This window comes from Eurosta solidaginis, chromosome 1, assembly GCF_040869045.1.
Source record: "Eurosta solidaginis isolate ZX-2024a chromosome 1, ASM4086904v1, whole genome shotgun sequence".
NCBI lineage: Eukaryota > Metazoa > Arthropoda > Insecta > Diptera > Tephritidae > Eurosta > Eurosta solidaginis.
This window is the reverse complement of record NC_090319.1, coordinates 277,154,302-277,174,932: the sequence shown is the minus strand read 5'-3', so window position 1 is coordinate 277,174,932 and position 20,631 is coordinate 277,154,302. Positions and strand designations below refer to the sequence as shown.

The 20,631-nt window shown below is 37.2% G+C and overlaps 2 protein-coding genes across 7 annotated transcripts in view; one reads left to right on the top strand and one right to left on the bottom strand.

Moving 5' to 3' along the window:
- PolA2 (DNA polymerase alpha subunit B) overlaps positions 1–634 on the top strand; it is a 349,615-nt gene extending 348,981 nt beyond the window's left edge. The window contains exon 8 of the mRNA XM_067760902.1: positions 16–634. Coding sequence (XP_067617003.1) covers positions 16–162 — 147 coding nt within the window. The 3' untranslated portion in view covers positions 163–634. The remainder of the gene's footprint in view (positions 1–15) is intronic.
- DppIII (dipeptidyl peptidase 3) lies at positions 199–19,503 on the bottom strand. Of its 6 annotated transcripts, XM_067760895.1 has the most exons (8): positions 19,117–19,171; positions 3,713–3,798; positions 3,420–3,633; positions 3,028–3,331; positions 2,153–2,754; positions 1,793–2,082; positions 1,265–1,407; positions 199–1,201 (listed from the first exon to the last, which is right to left on the bottom strand). In XM_067760895.1, the coding sequence occupies exons 3-8, from the start codon at positions 3,599–3,601 to the stop codon at positions 341–343; spliced, it is 2,382 nt and encodes a 793-aa protein (XP_067616996.1). In that variant the 5' UTR covers positions 3,602–3,633; positions 3,713–3,798; positions 19,117–19,171; the 3' UTR covers positions 199–340. The 6 variants fall into 6 exon arrangements, with proteins under 6 accessions (XP_067616996.1, XP_067616997.1, XP_067617001.1 ...); XM_067760896.1 differs by lacking the exon at positions 3,420–3,633 and having other exon boundaries at positions 19,117–19,503; XM_067760900.1 differs by lacking the exons at positions 3,420–3,633; positions 3,713–3,798 and adding an exon at positions 18,993–19,046 and having other exon boundaries at positions 19,117–19,205.
- Positions 19,504–20,631: the final 1,128 nt, after the last annotated feature.

Sequence of the window (20,631 nt, the reverse complement as noted above, 5' to 3'; positions counted from 1 at the left end):
CACTAATTATTGCAGGTTGTAAACGGCTGTTTAGCAATAAATCCTGGACGTTTGGCTGATAATAATGGTGGCACATTTGCGCGTTTTGTTATGACGCCACCAGCAACTAAAGAGGAAACTAATATTTATAACTTTGTTGCTTGTCAAATACGTAAAGTGTGAACAACTCGTTTACCTACATACAAAAAATACATGAAATACGTGTTTTACATTTTTAATTTGTTGTAATAAAAAATATTACTGTATATGTTTGCATTGAAAACTCTGTTCAATTACAAATCATACACAACAATCTAACATCAAAACTTCAATATATACTTATTTAATACATTTGTGGTTTTTAATTTCCATAGGCACTTGGAAAATATTTTTTCTCTTCCTCAACGATTTCCTCCAAGATATCATCGATTTCCGTATTAGGATAACGTTCCACCCACGATCTGATATAGCCCTCATGTGTGGCTTCATACGTTTTTAAATTCACTTTATTATCACTCTCTACATCAGTGTTTGCCTGCACCAATATAATACGCGGTTTCTTATGTGCCAAACAAATATCACGCCATTTAGCCCAAGGATGTGAACCACCTTCACTAACCTCGGAATAATATTCATACATTTTAGTCGCCCCAATGATGTCAGCAGTTGATTTGTATACTTGTAATTTCTTTAGGAATTCTTCAATGGCTTTTTTGCCTACAGTCTGTATTTTTGTACGATCTACAGTAAGACGTAAATTCTTACCTTCCTCAGTTTCTTCAACAGTAACGAAGCCTTCTCCCGCTTCAAGTAGTACGCGCATAATGACAAAGCGTGCACGTGAATGTGCTTGCATCCATTGTTTGGATTTTGGGTTATACATTTCCAGCGCTACACCCATACCATTCCAAATCAGACTTAACCAATTAATATAAATTATTTTCTCCTGTTCAACAGGATCTTTAAAACCAAAAATTTCTAAAATATCTGGTTTGAGTGAAAGATATAAACCAACAGCTTCAGCGCGACATTCTTCATATGAGGAGCCGAGACCACCAAACTTGGTATCATAGGTTTCACCAGGCAAATACCATGATTCGATTGGTTTGCCACTAAGAAGATTTTTTGTGTTTTCTTTATCGAAATTAAATTTGCCATTCTCATCAACACGGAAAAGTTTGCCACTGCCATGACCGAGCAGCTCGTGTAGACCGACTTGCACCTGTTAGGGAAACGCTTTTGATTGGTTGGGGCTATTTATTTATACTGAATCATTGTAATTTACCTCGAAAGACTTGACTTTGTATTCCTTCATAAGCGTTTGATCGTCATCAGAGAGGAAGGGAATGGGATCTTTACGGTTAATATTAGCCAACACGTTGCCAAGCGAAACATTTTTAAAACCTTCATCCTGACGAATTTCGTCATCTGAAATTCCAAAGAAATGTTATGTGAGATATGTGAAGCAAGCTTTGGTATTGTGTGCATGAAATGAATCTCTATAAGCAAATATAATTTTCTTCATACATCACATCGATATAATTGAACTATTGAACGGTCGAGAATTGATGTCTACGATTCAGTCGGAAGTTTGACCAAAAAAAAATATTTCCTTAATAAGACCCAAAAAAAAAACCCCTTTAAAAATGTCCTGCTGCATATGACTTTTATCAAAATAGACCTTATTAGCTTATGGTATAATAAATGCAACTTGAATTTTGTGAGTGTTATGTTTTCTTTTTCACTCATGGTCACCCTCCATACTACAAATTTCATTACAATACCAGAAACATTTTCTTAAATTTTTACGTACAATTTGGAATATTAATTCCAGCTGGCACTCCGCTGCCTGCAAATGTCAGGACATCCAATGATGTAAAATCGGGTTTCAAATAATTATCCTTTTCATAAGCTTGCGTCCACGGTAAATATTCGAGCAGTTTTTCCGCGCGTGCTACCAATTCCGCGAACTTTGCCGAACTTTCCTTGTTAACCATAGCAACGAAACCTTCAAACTCAGCACGCCCACCAGCAGGATCGCGATACGTTTCAATGAAACCAATGTAAGTTTCAATAACAGGTCCCTTATCCTTAATCCACCATCTGAGAATAAAAAAAAAACAAAGATACTTAATTATTTACGACTCAAAAAAGTGGTACTTCAATAGTATACCTCGAGCCATCCTTATGATCAGCCAGAGAACCTTCCTTAAATGATTTAATATAATATTCAATCATTTTCTTTTCATTGTCATTGGCAGCATGCTTTTTCGCTGCCTCTAAATTGCGATTTACGCGCTGCAACAACTTTTGGTAATCGCCACGTGTTACACGAAAATGATTGCCTTTAAAGTTTTCCAATGGCAACGTAATACCATCCTTGTCAGAAGTTTCTACCGAACCCAATTTAATATCGTAAATAGTTTTACCATCTTCAACAATCTTAAATGTACGACACATATAGGGTTCAATACGTTTCGATGTTAACCAATCGTTAACAATTTCAGAATCTTCTTTAGTACAATTTTCCGACCAATATGTAGTTATACCATTGGGCGCAAACCCCAAAATTTCATTACGTGGCTTCAAAGCATAAATGAGTGAAGCAACTTTCTCATAAGCAGGTGGTACATGCTTATCATTAGAATATGCTGTTGATAAACGAACAATCGCCTCAAACTTTTTCTCTGCTAAATTTGGAACGATTTTACTATCACCCATGCCTTTGTAGTTGCCAGCGTTAGCGAATATACCACAAGCATATACCAGGAAGGCCTGAAAAATAAAGCGAATGTGATATAAAAAATGTAAAGCAAATATCTATGACTGAGTGGCAGATCATGGTAGCCCGGCTCTTGCTTCAAAAATGCCCTTTCGAATAAAAAAGCCGTACAATTTCGAATTAGAAAATATGATTTTAAACCAAATTCTAAGATAGGGCATTACTCAGCCAAAAGTTAACGGAGTTCCTGAACCAAATTCTAAAACAGAAGAGCCCGTCGAGATAAGGAGTTATTTATCTTTAGGCATAGAAATCTTAGAACCTACCGTAAATTCATCTTCAGTAATGCCATTAGCCAAGGCTTTTGTTTTTAGCTCCTCTAACGGCTCAGCTACGAAAATACGATGCAGGAACGAGAATATCAGTGGCGCCTCTGGACTGGATTGTATCAGAGCAATGAGTCCACCATCCCATGAAGCTTTACTAAAGTAGTGCGCGTAAAGTTTTTCCTTTTCCGTCAAAGCTTCAAAAGCGGTCTTGCACTCCAAATCTGCAATTGGTTGCGTATTAGGCAAAACAAATTGAGCAACATTGGCGGATGACATGATACGTTTAAATGGATTTGTATAACTGAAATGTAAGAATTTTAATAAAAATTATTCAAATTTATTTATTACATTAACATAACTACAAATAAGTAACTATTAGCTGTTCATACCTTAAATTAGTTTCATTTGTACTTAATAATAAATTTTGTTTCAAACGTAAATTACTAAAATTTCGTGTATTATTTATATATTCCGCATGGCCTAAATTTTTGCTAAAGTTGTTGGATAGTTGTGGTGCGGATATCAAACGAATTTTATTGCATAGCAGTAAGGCTCTTTCAATGCTTAACATATTCGAATGTTAAGTAAATTGAATTTTGAATACTGAAAATAAGTTTAGAATTCAGTCGTGCGAATAGGCGTTTTTTGACACTTTTCTATAAAAAGCAGTATGTGTACTCACATTTGTACCCTTCTTCTTATAAAGTTGGTGAGCAAGTTACTTTGCAATTTAAAGAACTTGATTTCGTTAATACAGAGGAGCATGAACTGAAATTATCGAAAAGTTGGCGTTAAAATTTTTTTAATAGAGAAGCAAAAATAGGATTGGTGTAAAAAGATGCATATGCGAATTTTGTTAAAATTTTGAAAATGATGGATTGCATTTGAAATATCAATTGCAAGCGAAATATCTTTATTATGACTCCACCAAAAGCGAAAGCTAAAATTCCTCCACGCAAACGCCACAGGTCTGTCCATTCCGTCAGGCTGTAACATTAGCCAAAGAACGTGATGTGGCAGCAGCGACCGCGAATTACAGAGCTCAATGTGAAATCAATGAGGTGTATTGAATATCAGAAAAAAGATAAAAAATGAAAAACACATATGTTTGGATATCTAACTACTTTGTTTGGATTGAGAAAGGTTCGAATCACCAGATTGCAAACAAAAGATTATTGACACATTTGCTTTGCTTTTCCCAACGTAGCTTTCATATCAAATAAATCGATCAGGATGGAAGTAACCGATGCTTAGACAAGGCGAAATCAGAATGGGTTGCGGCAGTAGCCGTTGTTTTTGTTTCTGTAGCGATAAGGTTGCTCCCCAAAGGCTTTGGGGAGTGTTATCGATGTGATGGTCCTTTGCCGGATACAGATCCGATACGCTCCGGTAACACAGCTCCTTTAAGGTGCCCGACCATCTCGGGAACGATTTATATGGCCACATTAAACCTTCAGGCCATCCCTCCCTCCCCACACCCAAGTTCCAATAGGAGCTTGGGGTCGCCACAGCCTCGTCTGTTAGTGAAACAGGATTCGCCGCTCGAAGGTGAGGTTGACAATTGGGTTTGGAGAAGCCATATATTGCGCTGGCTGCTGCTGAAAAGGTTGCGTTACACAACTGAATCTGGTATTTTAGTTACTTCTTACGACAGGGATAACTACCGCGGGTATATTCTAACCCGCTTTCGACTGCTATAATACAAAACCAATTGGACATAGTGATATCTTTGACATTCGGTGCAAAAGAACATGTGTGGTATGTCTTTAAGTGATGGACTTGACATAATGATTTATTTAATAATTTGGGAAAAATTTAAACAACGTGACATCAGGATGGTCAAGGCGACAACTGTTTCGATTATACCTTGTAAACCCCTTCAAAGCCTTTTCTCCCGGGAGTGGGATTTGAACCCGCACTCCTACTCCGTTACAAACGCATTCAGCCACGTCATGCCTTAGTTGTTGTAAACTTTATCCCAATTGTCTTCCTTGCATATTTTATTCTTTTTGCACAGTACATACTTTGTATTAAATTTTTCCCAAATCTATATATATAAAAAGAAGTGTACATTTTGATAGTCACGCCATAACTCGAGAACGGATAGAAAGATTGCCATGAAATTTTTAGGAAAGATACAGGAAGGAGAGATGATGGGTAGTTGATTTTGAAATCCAAATCGGTTTAGCCATTAGATATAAAAGTGAATGTTTGTATGTATGTCATCGATGAAATCAAAAACTACTGGACCGATTATTATGAAAATTGGTATATATATGTATATTTCCACGAGGAAGGTTTGTATAATGAGTACTTTGATACCGGGTGACTAGGGTCTCGAGATATAGGCCAAAACATGGACCCGGGTAACTCCAGGAAGTGTGTATCAAATGAAAGCTCTTTATGAGTACTTTGACACTGGGTATTTTTCGTACCCCTAGGTGACTAGGGTCTCGAGATATAGGCCAAAACGTGGACCCGGCACCCCTAGAATGTGTTTATACAATATGGATATCAAATGAAGGCTGTTGATGAGTGCTTTAATACAGATAATTTTTAATACCGCTGGGTGTCTTGGGTCTCTAGATATGGGCCAAAACGTGGACCCGGATACCCAGAGACAATGTTTATACAATATGGATATCAAATGAAAGCTGTTGACGAGTGCTTTACTACAGGGTAGTTTTCATACCTATTGGTGACTAGGGTCTCGAGATGTAGGCCAAAACGTGGACCCGGTTACCCCTAGAATGTATTTATACAATATGAATATCAAATGAAAGCTGTTGATGAGTGCTATAGTACAGGATAATATTCATACAACTAGGAGGCTAGGGTCTCGAGATATAGCCCAAAACGTGGACCCGGGTACCCCTAGAAGGTGTTTACGCTGGGTGTCTTGGGTCTCTAGATATGGGCCAAAACGTGGACCCGGATATCCAGAGACAATGTTTATACAATATGGATATCAAATGAAAGCTGTTGACGAGTGCTTTACTACAGGGTAGTTTTCATACCTATTAGTGACTAGGGTCTCGAGATATAGGCCAAAACATGGACCCGGATACCCCTAGAATGTGTTTATAGAATATGGATATCAAATAAAAGCTGTTTATGAGTCCTTTGACACTTTTCGTACCCCTGGGTGACTAGGGTCTCGAGATATAGGCCAAGACGTGGACCCGAGCACCCCTAGAATGTGTTTATACAATATGGATACCAAATGAAAGCTGTTGATGAGTGCTTTAGCACAGGGCAATTTGCATACCTATTGGTGACTAGGGTCTCGAGATATAGGCCAAAACATGGACCCGGATACCCCTAGAATGTGTGTGTATTTTGGATATCAAATGAAAGCTGTTGCTGAGAGCTTTTAAGTAATTTTCATTCTGATATTCGATTTAGTCGCGTCAACCTGGCAAAACTGATAAACATGCATGGGAAGCCGAAATAAAGACATGAATTAATAATACCCACATACCTATTTACATAAGTCCTGTTCGATTTTCCTGAAATTTGGTATATAAATTTGCCTATATTAGTATTTACGATGCTTTTTTCGGGGAAGTAGACCAGAGGCGGACTGGGACTGTGATTAGGACTGCGAATAAGACTGAGACTCGGAGTGGGACTGGGACTGAGACTCGGAATGGGACTGGAACAAAATACATACCACCCTCTGCGACTGGCAATAAGATATGAAGAAGAATGAGAAAAACTTGAGAGAAGAGAACAGAGAGAAGGAGAAGGAGACTGAGAAAGAGATAGAATGAGACGAAGAAGGAGATAGACGAAGCGAAAAATACGGAGGGAGGAGTGAATACAAGGATTAGGAAAATTGTAGAGAGGCGAGGGCAGAGTTAGACGGAAAAAGCTTATTAAAATGTGTGCAGATATACCAAAGTTAGGGCAAAACAACGTCTGCCGGGTCTGCTAGTTTTTAAATAAATTATAAATTAAAAATTGCTTCAAATAAATTTTTTCATATATTTAAAAGCCATAAGGACAGTCCCGGCTTAATTCATACAAATTGACATAATAATGTTGGAAGAACGGCACTTTGCGTTTTCTTGCGTTCGTGCGGAACAGACGTGTTTTATCTCGCTCTCTGTTTTTTATTCATTTCGTCCAGTTTTTATTTATTTATTTTACCTATTAGGATATCTGGTGTAATGGATAAGTATTGTGCCAAGTGCGACAAGTATTTTTCGCGTTCGTATACCCTTATTGTGCCTTGTGGTGGCTTTTGCAAGAATGTCTACCATCGTTCTTGCTGTGAAGGCAACTTTTCAGAGTACGACGTGAATTTGCTTACGAAGAACCGCCACCTAAGTTATATGTGCGCGGATTGCCTAAATGCCTACGGCAAGCTTTGTAACGCCTATGACGCTGTGTTGGCATCCTATAAAGCCTGGAGTCCACAATGCTTTCCTTGGACCTTAAATTTAAGGATTTGTTTGCGGAGATGGCTGATATAAAAAATTTCATCAAAAAACATTTTAAAGATAATGAAGACGACTCTAAAAAAAACAATGAAAGGTGTGTGGAGGTGATGGCTGATGGCATAAATAAAATAAAAAATGTTGTCAGCTCTATCAGTAATCCGAACTCGTTGAGTAGTGGTAATATTAGTTGCGCGCTCAAACCTCATACTCTATCGATTTCATCTACACTAATGCAGCCATTTATACATTGCCATTTGCTTTCCCGATCACCTGTTTATGCAAGTCCAATTTCTGCTGATAACAATAGTGAGCCTTTTTGGGTACACTCAGCCACCCCCTCGCGTGATTTCAATACACAAATGTCTTATGCTAAACGATTGAAAGCACCTGTTAATACTGATGATATTCCCAATACAACTAATTACCCCAGTACTGCTGCTAACTTTGCAATGTCTAGTAAGAACAAGACTCCAGCTTCAAAAAACAAAGCGAATGCTGTTGGGAACAGCACTAATTCTGTTAATGCTGATGATTGTGATCAGTGAGCTGCAATTATCTATGTTTTAAAATTATTAGTGGACTAACCAAAAAATTAGTATTAGTGCGTACACAAACAGAATTTTAAGCACTTACACTATGGAGCAAAAGTGAGCACTTAAGAATCAATTTTGCAGGTTATGTCATACACAAAACGTAGTGTTATAATATGACAGAAATCAACCAGGTTATTAGCATTGCCATTGTTTTTGGAGCAAAAATTTATTAATAAATAAAAACAACAACAAATGTATTTAACACAATTCGTCTTTAAGTAAGGATAGGTATAGTGTTCACTTTTGCACTCATTCAAATTTTTTGCACTTGGATAAAGTGGGAGCGGCGTTAAATACCGTTATTAGGTATTTTAATAAGATAAGGGGTTGACTTGGTATTTGCTATTCCAGCTATAATCAGTTTGTCCTAGTTCTCTGTGAAAAGTGGAAATATTAACCTTTATTTACAAAATGAAGCCGCGTAACAACAAAATGATTGCGGAGGTAGAAAAGCTGCTTCAACTAGGCAAGTCTACACGGGTAGTCGATAAATGCTTAACGTGGGTACCTGTCTGCGAAGACCCCACCCCACGGTGTAAAACACAGATCAATGTCCGTTGATCTTCGGCCCAACAAGTTGGTACCAATCGGTGAGCTGGGGTGTTCAAGTCAACCAGCCTTGGTTTGGCCGAGGAGGACTATCCATCCTCCCCTTCCATTTTCGGGTAATGGCACCCGGTTGCACGGCAACTCCACCGCGAGTTCCGTGCTTGCCTTAGAAGCCCTCTTTCATTGATTTTGATATCTCGATATCTGATTAACATGTTAATCAGATTGAGATATTGTGTTTTGCCGCAATTTAGGAATGTGACCAACCTTTTCTGTCCTGCAGTGTTACAACAATGTATAATACATTGTTAACGACGGAGCTGATTTTGCTCAGACATTGCTTGAGGGCGACACCTCCCTCCAACGCTATGCACCACATGTTATGATCAAAAACGCCCGTTCTCCGTGAACCAACTACCGATGTAATCTATCAGCGCAAGTGTCTTTCCTCATGAATAGCTACTTAAATGTTCCATAGAGTGAGAGTGTCATATAATTCCTTGTGAATAAAACTATCTGTTGTGAAGGCAACAGACAGTGATGCTCACAAGTACTTACGATACAAACACTCATAAGGTACATCTTCACTAATCATGGTACTAAACCACTTGCGCAACAAGACACATCTCGCTAGTCACAAGTACTTGTGCGTTTAAGATCATGTTGCAACTGAACCCAGCTAAACGTTCTATTCAGTTTTATGCAACTTTGTTCTGCATTATTTGCTACTTTATATATGCCCACATAGTCATCGTTATCTGCTACTGTGGTATACAACTTCTAATAACTCGCTTCGTTGTATAATCTTCCTCATTATCTTCAATAACGCTTCCATTTTATTCCACAATTTAGGGCTGTGGACAACCTTTTCAACCATATACCTGTGTTGGGGGGCTTTCCCGCCCAGCAATATCCTTACATCAGCAGCTCGCCACACTGCAGTGATCTAACAACGTTAAATCTGCCATATTTTTGGATGTGGCCATCCATTCCGCGAACGCCTCCTATTCGCTTACGCAGTCTAAAGCAACCTCAAACATCTCAAAAGACGAGATGAGCACCGACCCACTCGTACAATTATCGATTGTTTTTCGGCTGACGATAGACATGCGTTTCTTCACCATCTTTCGTCACCATTTTTCTTCGGTTGCCACAATTATGGGATGTGACCAACTCTTTCATCTGCCCCTCAGGGTCAGTTTCTCAATGAAATTGGGATTGCTGTGGCAAGCATGAGACCGAATTCCCTTGGGCTTCTGTCCCCAAGGCCCAAGGGAAAACAAGTCTACTCAGAGCGTGTGTCATAAGTGAACTCTATTTGAAACCACAACCCCCGCGATGCTCCCACAAGGGGGCCATCCCAGGACAGGAGGTGAGACCTGGGTACAAAGCATAGTTCGATGCCGTGCATCAGATCACACTGGCTTCTCCTGCTCCCACGGTAGCAGTTTTTATAAGGACCATGGTAGGGTCCCACAGGGTGATACCCTCGTCCACCCTGCTACCTTTCGAGTAAAACACCTTACTCATGGATTGGGTACCCATGGTATTTTGGTCGCCTTTTACGACCGGTATACCTACCGTGGGCATATTCTAACCCCTAACCCACAGGGGGAAGTCTGCACGGGTAGTTGCAAAGCAACCTAAACTCTCCCAACCACAAGTGATGAAAGTGAAGAAATTAAAAAATTTGGCCACTCAGTATTGCAAAAATGGCCGATCAAAGAAGATAAAAAGTAGCGAAGCGAAGCTTCTGGCACGTTCCTTAATGACTGGGAAAGCAAAAACAACAAAAGAGGCAGCGCAAAGTATTAATTGTGAAGCCAGTGTGTGGACTGCCCGGCATACGCTTAAAGGAGTTGGTTGTTTTCCTGCAAAAAATGGTTCTATGGTCAGATGAATGCGTCTCTACTCATTAATAGTCCAATTATTATGACGTGCTGCAAACGCTATGCGAGCTTATAGGTTTTTTGGTGAAAGCTTATCTTGGGCATTTTTTGCAGGAAAACAACCAACTCCTTTAAGCGTATGCCGGGCAGTCCACACACTGGCTTCACAATTAATACTTTGCGCTGCCTCTTTTGTTGTTTTTGGTTTCCCGGTCATTAAGGAACGTGCCAGAAGCTTCGCTTCGCTACTCTTTATCTTCTTTGATCGGCCATTTTTGCAATACTGAGTGGCCAAATTTTTAAATTTCTTCACTTTCATCACTTGTGGTTGGGAGAGTTTAGGTTGCTTTGCAACTACCCGTGTAGACTTGCCAAGTTGAAGCAGCTTTTCTACCTCCGCAATCATTTTGTTGTTACGCAGCTTCATTTTGTAAATAAAGGTTAATATTTCCACTTTTCACAGCGAACTAGGACAAACTGATTATAGCTGGAATAGCAAAGACCAAGTCAACGCCTTATCTTAGTTCTGCTACTTTATCCAAGTGCAAAAAATTTGAATGAGTGCAAAAGTGAACACTATACCTATCCTTACTTAAATACTAATTGTGTTAAATGCATTTGTTGTTGTTTTTACTTATAAATTAATTTTTGCTCCAAAAACAATGGCAATGCTAATAACCTGGTTGATTTCTGTCATATTATAACACTACGTTTTGTATGATATAACCTGCATTAATTTTATTAGTACTCAAAGCAGATCTCTGATTCTGATGGTGTTAATGTTCCTGTACCTGTTAATACTGCTGATATTCCCAATACAACTGTTAACCTCAGGGCTGCTGCTAACATTGCAATGTCTAGTAAGAACAAGACTCCAGCTTCGAAAAACAAAGCGAATGCTGCTAGGAACAGCACTAATTCTGTTAATGCTGATGATTCTGATGCTGCTATTCAACCCATTTCTGGTAATGATTCGACTGCTGTAACAACAACAGCACTCGCAGCCCTAATCACAGCCCCTGTTTCTGAATCGGTTGCTTTAGAACCTGGTGCTCCTAGGGAGGTGACTGCTGTTCCCCCCCGTAGGTCCATTTTTGTATCACGGCTCCACGCATCGCTGACGGAAGCTGATATATCTAACTACGTATGCTCCAAGCTTGGTGTTGGACTTAACAGCAATATTAATGTTTATAAGTTTAATTTTAAGTCTGGGAGAGAGATCTCTTCTTTCAGAATCTTAGTTCCTGACAAATTTTTTGATAGGGTACTCGATTCTACTTTCTGGCCGAAACACTCTGTGGTGCATTTGTTTACTAGAAAGTCGAACCGTGACCGCGCTACTTTAATTGCATCAAAAAACTTGCCAGGCAACACTCCAGAAGTGGTACAAACTTAAATTATGTCTTATCAAACGTAAATAATATCTCACTTAGTATATTTTATCAGAACGTTAGGGGGTTGAATACCAAACTAACGGAAATTTTTATACTGAGTCATGAGAGTTCTTATGATGTACTCGTTTTTACTGAGACTTGGCTAAAAGTTTTTAATGCTTTTACGGTCTGCTGTTATGGTCTACGGTTACGGTCCACTTGGGAGCGTTTTCGTGCGAACACACCTAGTGACTAGTGATGGGACCAAAAAGTTGCGATGCAATAGTATCGAAACAAGAAAGAAAAGACCGGCGATCACTAGCGAAAAAAGCCATGCGTTTCCGGGCTTGAAAACGAAGAAGGTGGAAAAAAATTTTGTGAAGCAAAAAGATAGAGCATATACATATTTTTTTTCCTCAACGACAAGCAGACAAAGAAACGTTAAATTATATATAAGGAGAAAAGCTGCATTCACCGAAAAAAGAAAAGAAGCGACACATAAGGCCGACAGCAGGAAAACCACCAATATTGACGGGTCAAAGTGCTCCTATTAATTGCAAACTGCTTGCCGTTTAACTGAGTCCCACATACTTATCGACCAACTACCCGGTCAGCACATTGGCAAAATAATTTCTGTGAATATTTTTACGCCTTCTAATTGTGGCGAAGCTTTTAACTAGTATTGAAAAGCTTGGAATCTTTCGTTCTTGCAATTTCCTGCGGACCAAAAAGGACATTTAAAAAACATTTAACGAATCTTGCTGATACGACAGCCTCGACAAGTCCGTATTCAAATAACCATTTTTATAATAGTATCAGCACAAGCGAAATTGCTAGAAGACTCTTAAACCAACACCTCCGCCTCCAGGGCCAGCAGTACGCTGCAGCGTAATACAACGAACGCCAAGATTAGTACCCAGTCATCCAGATCGTAAAAGTCAACACGAAGTTTTATTGCCACCAGGTTCACTCGATCACCTCGGACCTGAGCGCAACAACCACCAACAATACCAACACAGCGCGCCCAAGACCGCGCGCCATAACCAACAACAGCGTCAACTTCACCAGCAAAAACAACATCACCAGTAACCACGCCGGCAGAGGCCTACGGTACGTACTCTGACGGCTATGTAAGTACCAGCATGTATAAACTTAGATACAATTAGTTAAAGAAATTTTAAGTAAAACTTAGAGATTTTCATAAAAGCGGTCAAAATATTTGAAAAAGGGTCGACTTTCTTTTGAGGAGTGGTTTGTGAAAGTTTCGAAGTTTTACGTGGGTTTCCAGACTATTTTCTTTGACCATCGAGTTTTGTTGGATGTTTCACAGTTTTTTTTAGAGAAAAAAGTGGGAGGGGGGGGGGGGGGGGGGATCATTGCTCGTTTTGAAATACTTCCAAATAAAACTGCGAAACTTCCATGAACATTTTCCCAACTTAGGATTTTATTTCTCTTCGAAAACGTTTTCGAACTGGTTTATATAGTTTTGTTTTAGAGTTTAGTTTGAGAAGTCAACGTGTGTTGTACAAGCGCTAAGTGCTAAATAAAACACACATTTAGTTTTTTTATCGGAAATGGTTTCTAAAGGGGTTTATATAGTAAGGCGCTAAACAATTCAATATTTTTTGCTTTTCAAATCAGATGTGAAGAAACGAAAAAAATATTTGCAAATCATTTTTGTTATTTTTTTACGCGCAGGCGTATTTTATTTATTGATTTCAATTATGTAACTAAATGAATATAAATATTTTACATAACTCTAAATACATATATATATGTATATTGATATTGATAATGACAAAATATATATATTATTACTATTATATACTTATATAAAAATATATATCTATATAGTATATATACATATATATTTAGACAAATTATTATAATGAATTTAAAACTAAGATACGACGAATTAAAAACACCGGCTGGACCTGTGCACCGGCAAAACCAAAAGCTGAACATTAAAACAAAATAACTAAAATCAATAAGAAAACAAAATAATTAAAAAAAAATATTACAGAAAAAGCACGATCTTTAAAGAACAAAATGCATCAAACTTTTTAAAAATATTAAGTAAATACGTATGTATACACACAAGTATGTATGTACATATATGGTGCAGCCATTTCCTTTTTAAATGGAAAATAGAATAATTTGTAAATCATGCCAATTAGCAGGCAAATGCTGAAATATACAAATTGTGCGATAAATATTAAAAAAGTATAGTACGTACTGCATACAGAAGCATATGTAGTTTAAAAAGAAAATGGCAATGTAGTAAATACGCAAAAAGTTATATTGGTTGTATCTATTTTTTTTCAGTGCAAATTTAAGTGGAGTGGATTTTTTTTCATTTTCACTTAATTTTTTTTTTTAAATGCCTTTATGAATAATTCTCAAGATCTGCTGTTTAAAATTCAAATTTTTATAAGCTTAAAATTCTATACATTTATTCTTTACATCGTTCCACTTTTGTGTGCAACAGTTATTGTTAGTCAAAATGGCACGGCTTTTTTTTATATTTTCCAGTGTTTTTGAGATTAATTTTGCGCCATCGCATAAGTAGAAAAAAATTTTATTTTGTACACCTCCGAAAATAGTAAAACGTGTTTAAGAACAATTTTACTTTATAAAATAAATTTTAATTTTTGCCTGCTTATATTTTTGCAACGAAATCAAAGAAACTTATTTTTCATCCGAAATAAACAAAAAAAACGACATTTTCTTGAGTATCTTGAAATTTTTCTCAAACACTAGAACTCTCAAATTTGAAGTTTTGAAAAAAATTTATGAATGTTGAAAATAAATAAATTTGATCTGTAGAACTTTTAAATTTAAAGTTTAAAATTTTTGTTTACTTGCATAATGAATTATAAATAAATAAGTTATAAAATGGGACTGCTGACTTTCTCCGTCATTTAGAAGGCACCTAGGGTTTACAGGTAAGGGGCCACCGAAATTTGGGTGCGTCGGTGGCCATGGTTTTTGAGGGTGGGACATAGCACCGGGCATCGCAACACCACCCGCGGCGCCCCTATATATATTCGGCCTTTGTTTTTTTTCTTCCATTTTCAGCTTTTTGTTTTAATTTAATTTTCAGCCGTTTTTTTTTATTTTGATTTCAGAGTTAGTAACTGGTCATGTCCGGTTCGGTAATTTTTTTTCCGTCAACCTTTTTTGAATTTGAATTTAAATTTTTGAATGTTAACGGTCTGTCCGTGACATCCGGTTCGGCTGGATGTTGTTTTATTTTGAATTGATAAGCTTTTTGAGTCGGTCTCTGCGCTTCTGTCGGTTTTTTTTTGAATTTGACAGCTGAGTTTTTTTTAAGGCATGATATGACATTTTTTTCTGATTATGGCGCAGGAACAGTAAGGTTGACAAGGACCCGCCCCAGCCGACAATGACTAGCCACTGTGCACCACCACATCATGCCGACCGCCTTCCTTACTGCTTCCACCGAAAATGCGATACCATAACAATGCTGAAGTTTTATCGAGTTCGTTTCAAGTGTTTAGAAAAGACCGACTGGCCAGAGCTGGTGGAGGTGTGTTAATTGCCGTTCACACTAGGTTTTCCGCGGAGGAACTACATTTCCCTGATTTTGAGGATGCTGAGTTCTTTGTGTGAGAGTAAAACTTTCCTCAACCTACAAATATTTTATAGCCAACTACATTCCCCCACAATCTGACATTTCCTTATATTTGAATCATTCCTCAATAGTGAAATCTGTGTGCAGTACTTGGTGATTTTAATCTGCCATGTGTGTCATAGAGTCTTATCGACGAGAAGCTAGTCCCTACTATGATTTCCTAAACGAGTTTGCAGATGTTGGACTTTTTCAAGTTAACGAAATTCAGAATAAATTCAGTAAATACTTGGATTTAATTTTCTCAGACGATTCAAATTGTTTTGTAAATCGATGCGATCCCCTTGCCCTGCCTGAAGATGTGTATCATCCTGCTCTCGCGATGTTTATGAAATCTCATAATTTATCTGAGCATTCCTCCAACGTAGTGCGAAAGACCCCTCACCGATTTCTGTTTAGAAAAGCCAATTGGTCTAAAGTAATACTCGAAGTATCGAGAATAAATTGGCCTGAGTACGATGGAGATATTGATGAGAGTATATCTTATTTTAATAATGTATTATACGGAATATTTAAAAAATGCATACCTACGTCCGAAACCACTGCTATATCATCGGGTTGGAGCACTAAAGAATTGAAACGCCTGAAAAATCAGAAGACGCGTTCATTCAAACGTTACAAACTTTCTAGATCAATGACTGACTATGCCGCTTACTCAATTTTACGTCACAAATATAACACATTGAACAGAATTTGTTACAAGAACTATATAAGTAGGATTAAAAGCCAAATTTTTGTCAATCCTAAGTCGTTTTACAGCTTTGTTAATTCAAAAAGGAAGATAAAAGGGTTTCCTTCTACAATGAAGCTAAGTGATCAGATTTCCAACGATAGCTTCGAAATTGCTAACATGTTTGCGGATTTCTTCGAATCTAATTATTCAAACACCTATGATTACCCGCCATCGAATTATCCTTTCAGATTGTCTCCTCTGGATTCCCAGGCAGTCCCATATATATGTACTGATGATGTTGTAACTCATCTGGAAAATCTAAAAATTTCTTACTCTAGTGGTCCGGATCAAATTCCGTCGGCAGTGCTGAAATCTAGTGCTCGATACTTATATCGACCTCTAGCCTGTTTGTTTAATGCGTCCCTGAAGCAAGGGGTATTCCCCAAGAAGTGGAAAGAATCATTCATTATACCACTGCATAAAAATGGAAGCAGAACGTGTGTTATAAATTATAGAGGAATAGCCAAACTCAACACTATTCCTAAGCTATTTGAATTGATTATCACAAAACAGATTGCTTTTAGAGTATCTTCATTAATTGACATTTCAAAACATGGCTTTTGCAAGGGTAAATCAACGGTGCCCAACTTGCTCGAGTTTACAACCTTTGTATCCAACAGTTTTAAGACTAATTGTGAGATTGATGTTATTTATACTGATTTTAGTAAGGCATTTGATAAAGTTTCTCATTCTATACTTTTATTCAAACTTGATCGGTTAGGATTTCCTCCCTTTGCTTCTATCTTGGGTTTCTTCTTATGTGAAGGAAAGAAAACAGTTATATTTAATAATTGTTGGTCTCGGTTCATAAACGTAACTTCTGGTGTTCCTCAAGGCAGCCATCTTTGTCCGGTTTTGTTCCTGTTGTTCATTAATGACCTTCCTAGTGTTTTGAAGAGCTACAAGCCGTTGATGTACGCTGATGACGTCAAACTTGTAATGCCTATCCGCTCACCCGTGGATAGGGTATGTCTTCAGGCTGATCTGAATAGTCTAGGTGACTGGTGTAATGTAAACGCCATGTCACTAAACTTACCTAAATGTAAGTTCATTTGTTTTACAAGGAAGTCCTTCCAATCCCATGATTATGTTATTGGCGAATATGTAATCAAGCAAGTCACTAATTTTATTGATTTAGGCGTTACAATGGACCCAAAACTCGATTTTAAACTTCATATTGAATCTTGCGTGAATAGCGCTAAAGGTACTTTGGCTTTCGTTAAACGTTGGTCTAAAGAATTTAATGACCCATACGAAACAAAAACTCTTTTTATATCATTAGTCAGAACTACTTTGGAATATGCTTCCATATTTTGGAATCCGCGTTATCAGGTTCATTCTGACAAGCTGGAATCGGTCCAGAAACAATTTTTGCTTTTCGCTTTAAAACACTTATCATGGGATCCTTCTAAAAATCTTTCCCCCTATTGCAGCCGGTTAAAACTAACACAACTGCCCACATTGCAGAGCCGCGGGGAGATGCTTGGTGTCTTATTTATTGTTAAATTTAAGAAGGTCAATAAATAGTCCATTTTTGCTTGGTGAAAATAAGTTTAACGTTCCTATTAGGCCATCTAGACATTTTCAATCAATTTTTGTAGCTACATGCAGGTCGAATTATGAAATGCACGAACGACTTCGCTGTTTATGTCGTAATTTTAATAAACACTGTAAAAATTTAGACGTCTGCGAATCTTTCTTGGTATTAAAAAATACCTTTTAACTACATTAAATTTGTAATTCGAAATGAAGCAAAGAACGCTAAACCGTGATATACTGTTCAACCCTCTGTTTCAAATATGAAGTACCAGTTACTTGAAACTTGTTTGCAAAATTGCGTTGTGATCATTATTTTTACAATGCAATCAAATTTCTCTGTATAAATTCTATTCTGTATATATTTTATATACTATTAATTTGCTTTATTGTCAATTTCATAAATTATTATTTAATAGCTCCTTCATGAGTACATTTTAACACATTTACATTTTAACTTTTGCTTACTTCTAAATTTTTAATTGAAATTGTCAAGCGTTTAATTAAATACTGTTTAAATATTACTTTAAAATTGGTGACTGCTTATGTTGTTAATATCGTGTATTACATGGGAGAATTAAGTGTCGGAATATTTGGTCTGTATAATTGTTTAATTTGTAGACTGATAAATAAATAAAGAGGCTGATAAGCGCAATACATTGCCTTACAGCTTCCGCAACCTAATTGCCAACCTCACCTACCCGAGGAAATGCTATTGGAAATAGGAATATATCACAATGGCGATTATTGCCGGAACCACGGGACCCATATCTAGTAAAGGAGCATCACGCCGATAATACTTCCAAAACTTTCGGAGTGTCCTGGTAATTCTATTGACAGTATGACACCGAAATTAAAAGAGGTAATTTCTCGGGAACATCCGTTGACAAAAGCAAAAATTTGTATTTCCTATTGACGATACCGGGTTCAAAAGCCCCTTCGATGATATTTTAAGCAAGTATTAAGAGTGTCTTGTTGTCGTATAGAATTTCCAGTGTATTTATCGCCAATGATTATTGGGTGAAAATAATATGCAGTTAAAAATATGTACGAATGTATGTAGGTATATGTACCTAGATCCTGCACGCAATATCTATGTACTGGCCCTTATCTCAACTTTCTATTTTTATGTTCATACACCAACAAGCTTTTTGGTTATCATCTTAAGGTTACCTTAAATTGAAGTAATTACTTTGGATTGCAAAACCTGACCATGTGAGCCCGCACATAGCTCGAAAACTGCTAGCTATGAATGAACGTTATATTACACGGATAAATATAAATGTTGAAATAAACAAAATAAGCCTTAACCTTACCTTATTAATAAATACTTGATATGAATAAAGCTTTTTTTAACTTTTCAAGATTATTCGCACCCAAAAGTGATAAATTAGATGCATACAAAAGAATTGCGGTGACTTGGAATTTTGTAATGACAGTAGATCCATAGTGTACCTATACCAAGTGTGTTCACTAAGCGATAAACGTCAAAAATACAAACAGCCTCGCTCACCTGATGGAAATCTCAGGTCTAGAGTCGCATTTTTGGTCTCAACGACAACATTTTTGACTACCAATCGTATCGACTTTTTCAATTTTTCAATCATTCGGCGCACTCGGTAATGGTATCCATTTTGAATTCGCTGTCATTCCGAATCCAGCGAGTGCCTGTCAGAATGCTTGACAGATAAGTCAACACACTTGTACTTGTACACTATGAGTAGATCGAGCAGCTGATTGCATGGCGCAACGATACAAGGTGGCAGCATGGGACAGCTGATCATACCCTTTTTTTATTTGATTTGATACATCAACTTTCGGCGCAGTACGATTTTGACATTTGTCCATCGAATTTACAAAAACAAAATACATTGAATTTTTATCATAGTGTCCCTGCAAAAATCGTGTGACCAAAAACGCACACAAACACACGAATTTTTGACAGGGGTGACGATTTGGAATGAAAAATTCTTCAAATGAAATAGCATGTTGACAAATTTAGCTTTCCCACAATGTATCGTGCTCTCTCGTACCTATTATTTTTATAGGGATAGCAAAATACGTAATTTTTGCGTGCAAAAAAATTCGCCATTTCTAATTCAGCAGAGACAGCAAAACATTTGGTGGTCGAAAATTTTTTCAATTTTGAGAGTTTTAAATGGAATATCTCCGGAAATATTTAAAACTAACAGGGAGTTCTCCAGATCACATATATATATATTTTAAAGCTCGCAAACTTATAATTTAAAAGTAATTTGGTGTTAGTTTGCAAATTTCTATACAAATTTTATATGTGTATACGTATATATATGTGGCAGCACAGCTTTCCCTGCAAAAACGGTCCACGTCATTTTACTAGTCATTTTACGGTCATTGTGACTTTCTGCAGCGGTTATATTCATAGTCACGTTTGCATGGGCGTGATGAACTTTTGTGACCAAATTTTCCGTTTCGTTCCTATTAATGTGATCGTGCATTCCGCTCCCACTTATAGGATGTGAGCATAGCACTGTGCTGCTCACACACGTCACAATGCTCGTCAAATGGCGGTCATTTTTCCGTCATTTCACTCTAGATTTTCGAGCCATTTGACAATCAATTTTACTGCGGTTTTACCATTTATATAACCGCCATATAACGTGAATTTTACCTGCAGATTTACTTTACCTGGAGCAGCCATATGAATAAAATATGAACCAAAAAAACTGAATTTTCAATATTTATTATTTTCAATATTATTATATATGTACATGAAATTGGAACTTATATTAATTCAGTTCATATAAAACAGAAGAACTTTAATAATAAATAAATTCGCTTAATTGGTTTTT

Coding starts and splice junctions, on each gene's coding strand:
- DppIII (XM_067760895.1), bottom strand. CDS start 3,601: ATGTTAAGCATTGAAAGAGCCTTACTGCTATGCAATAAAATTCGTTTG. Junction 1,408..1,792: donor TGGAATTAATATTCCAAATT/GTACGTAAAAAT, acceptor TTGGAATTTCAG/ATGACGAAATTCGTCAGGAT. Junction 1,202..1,264: donor ACAAAGTCAAGTCTTTCGAG/GTAAATTACAAT, acceptor TTTCCCTAACAG/GTGCAAGTCGGTCTACACGA.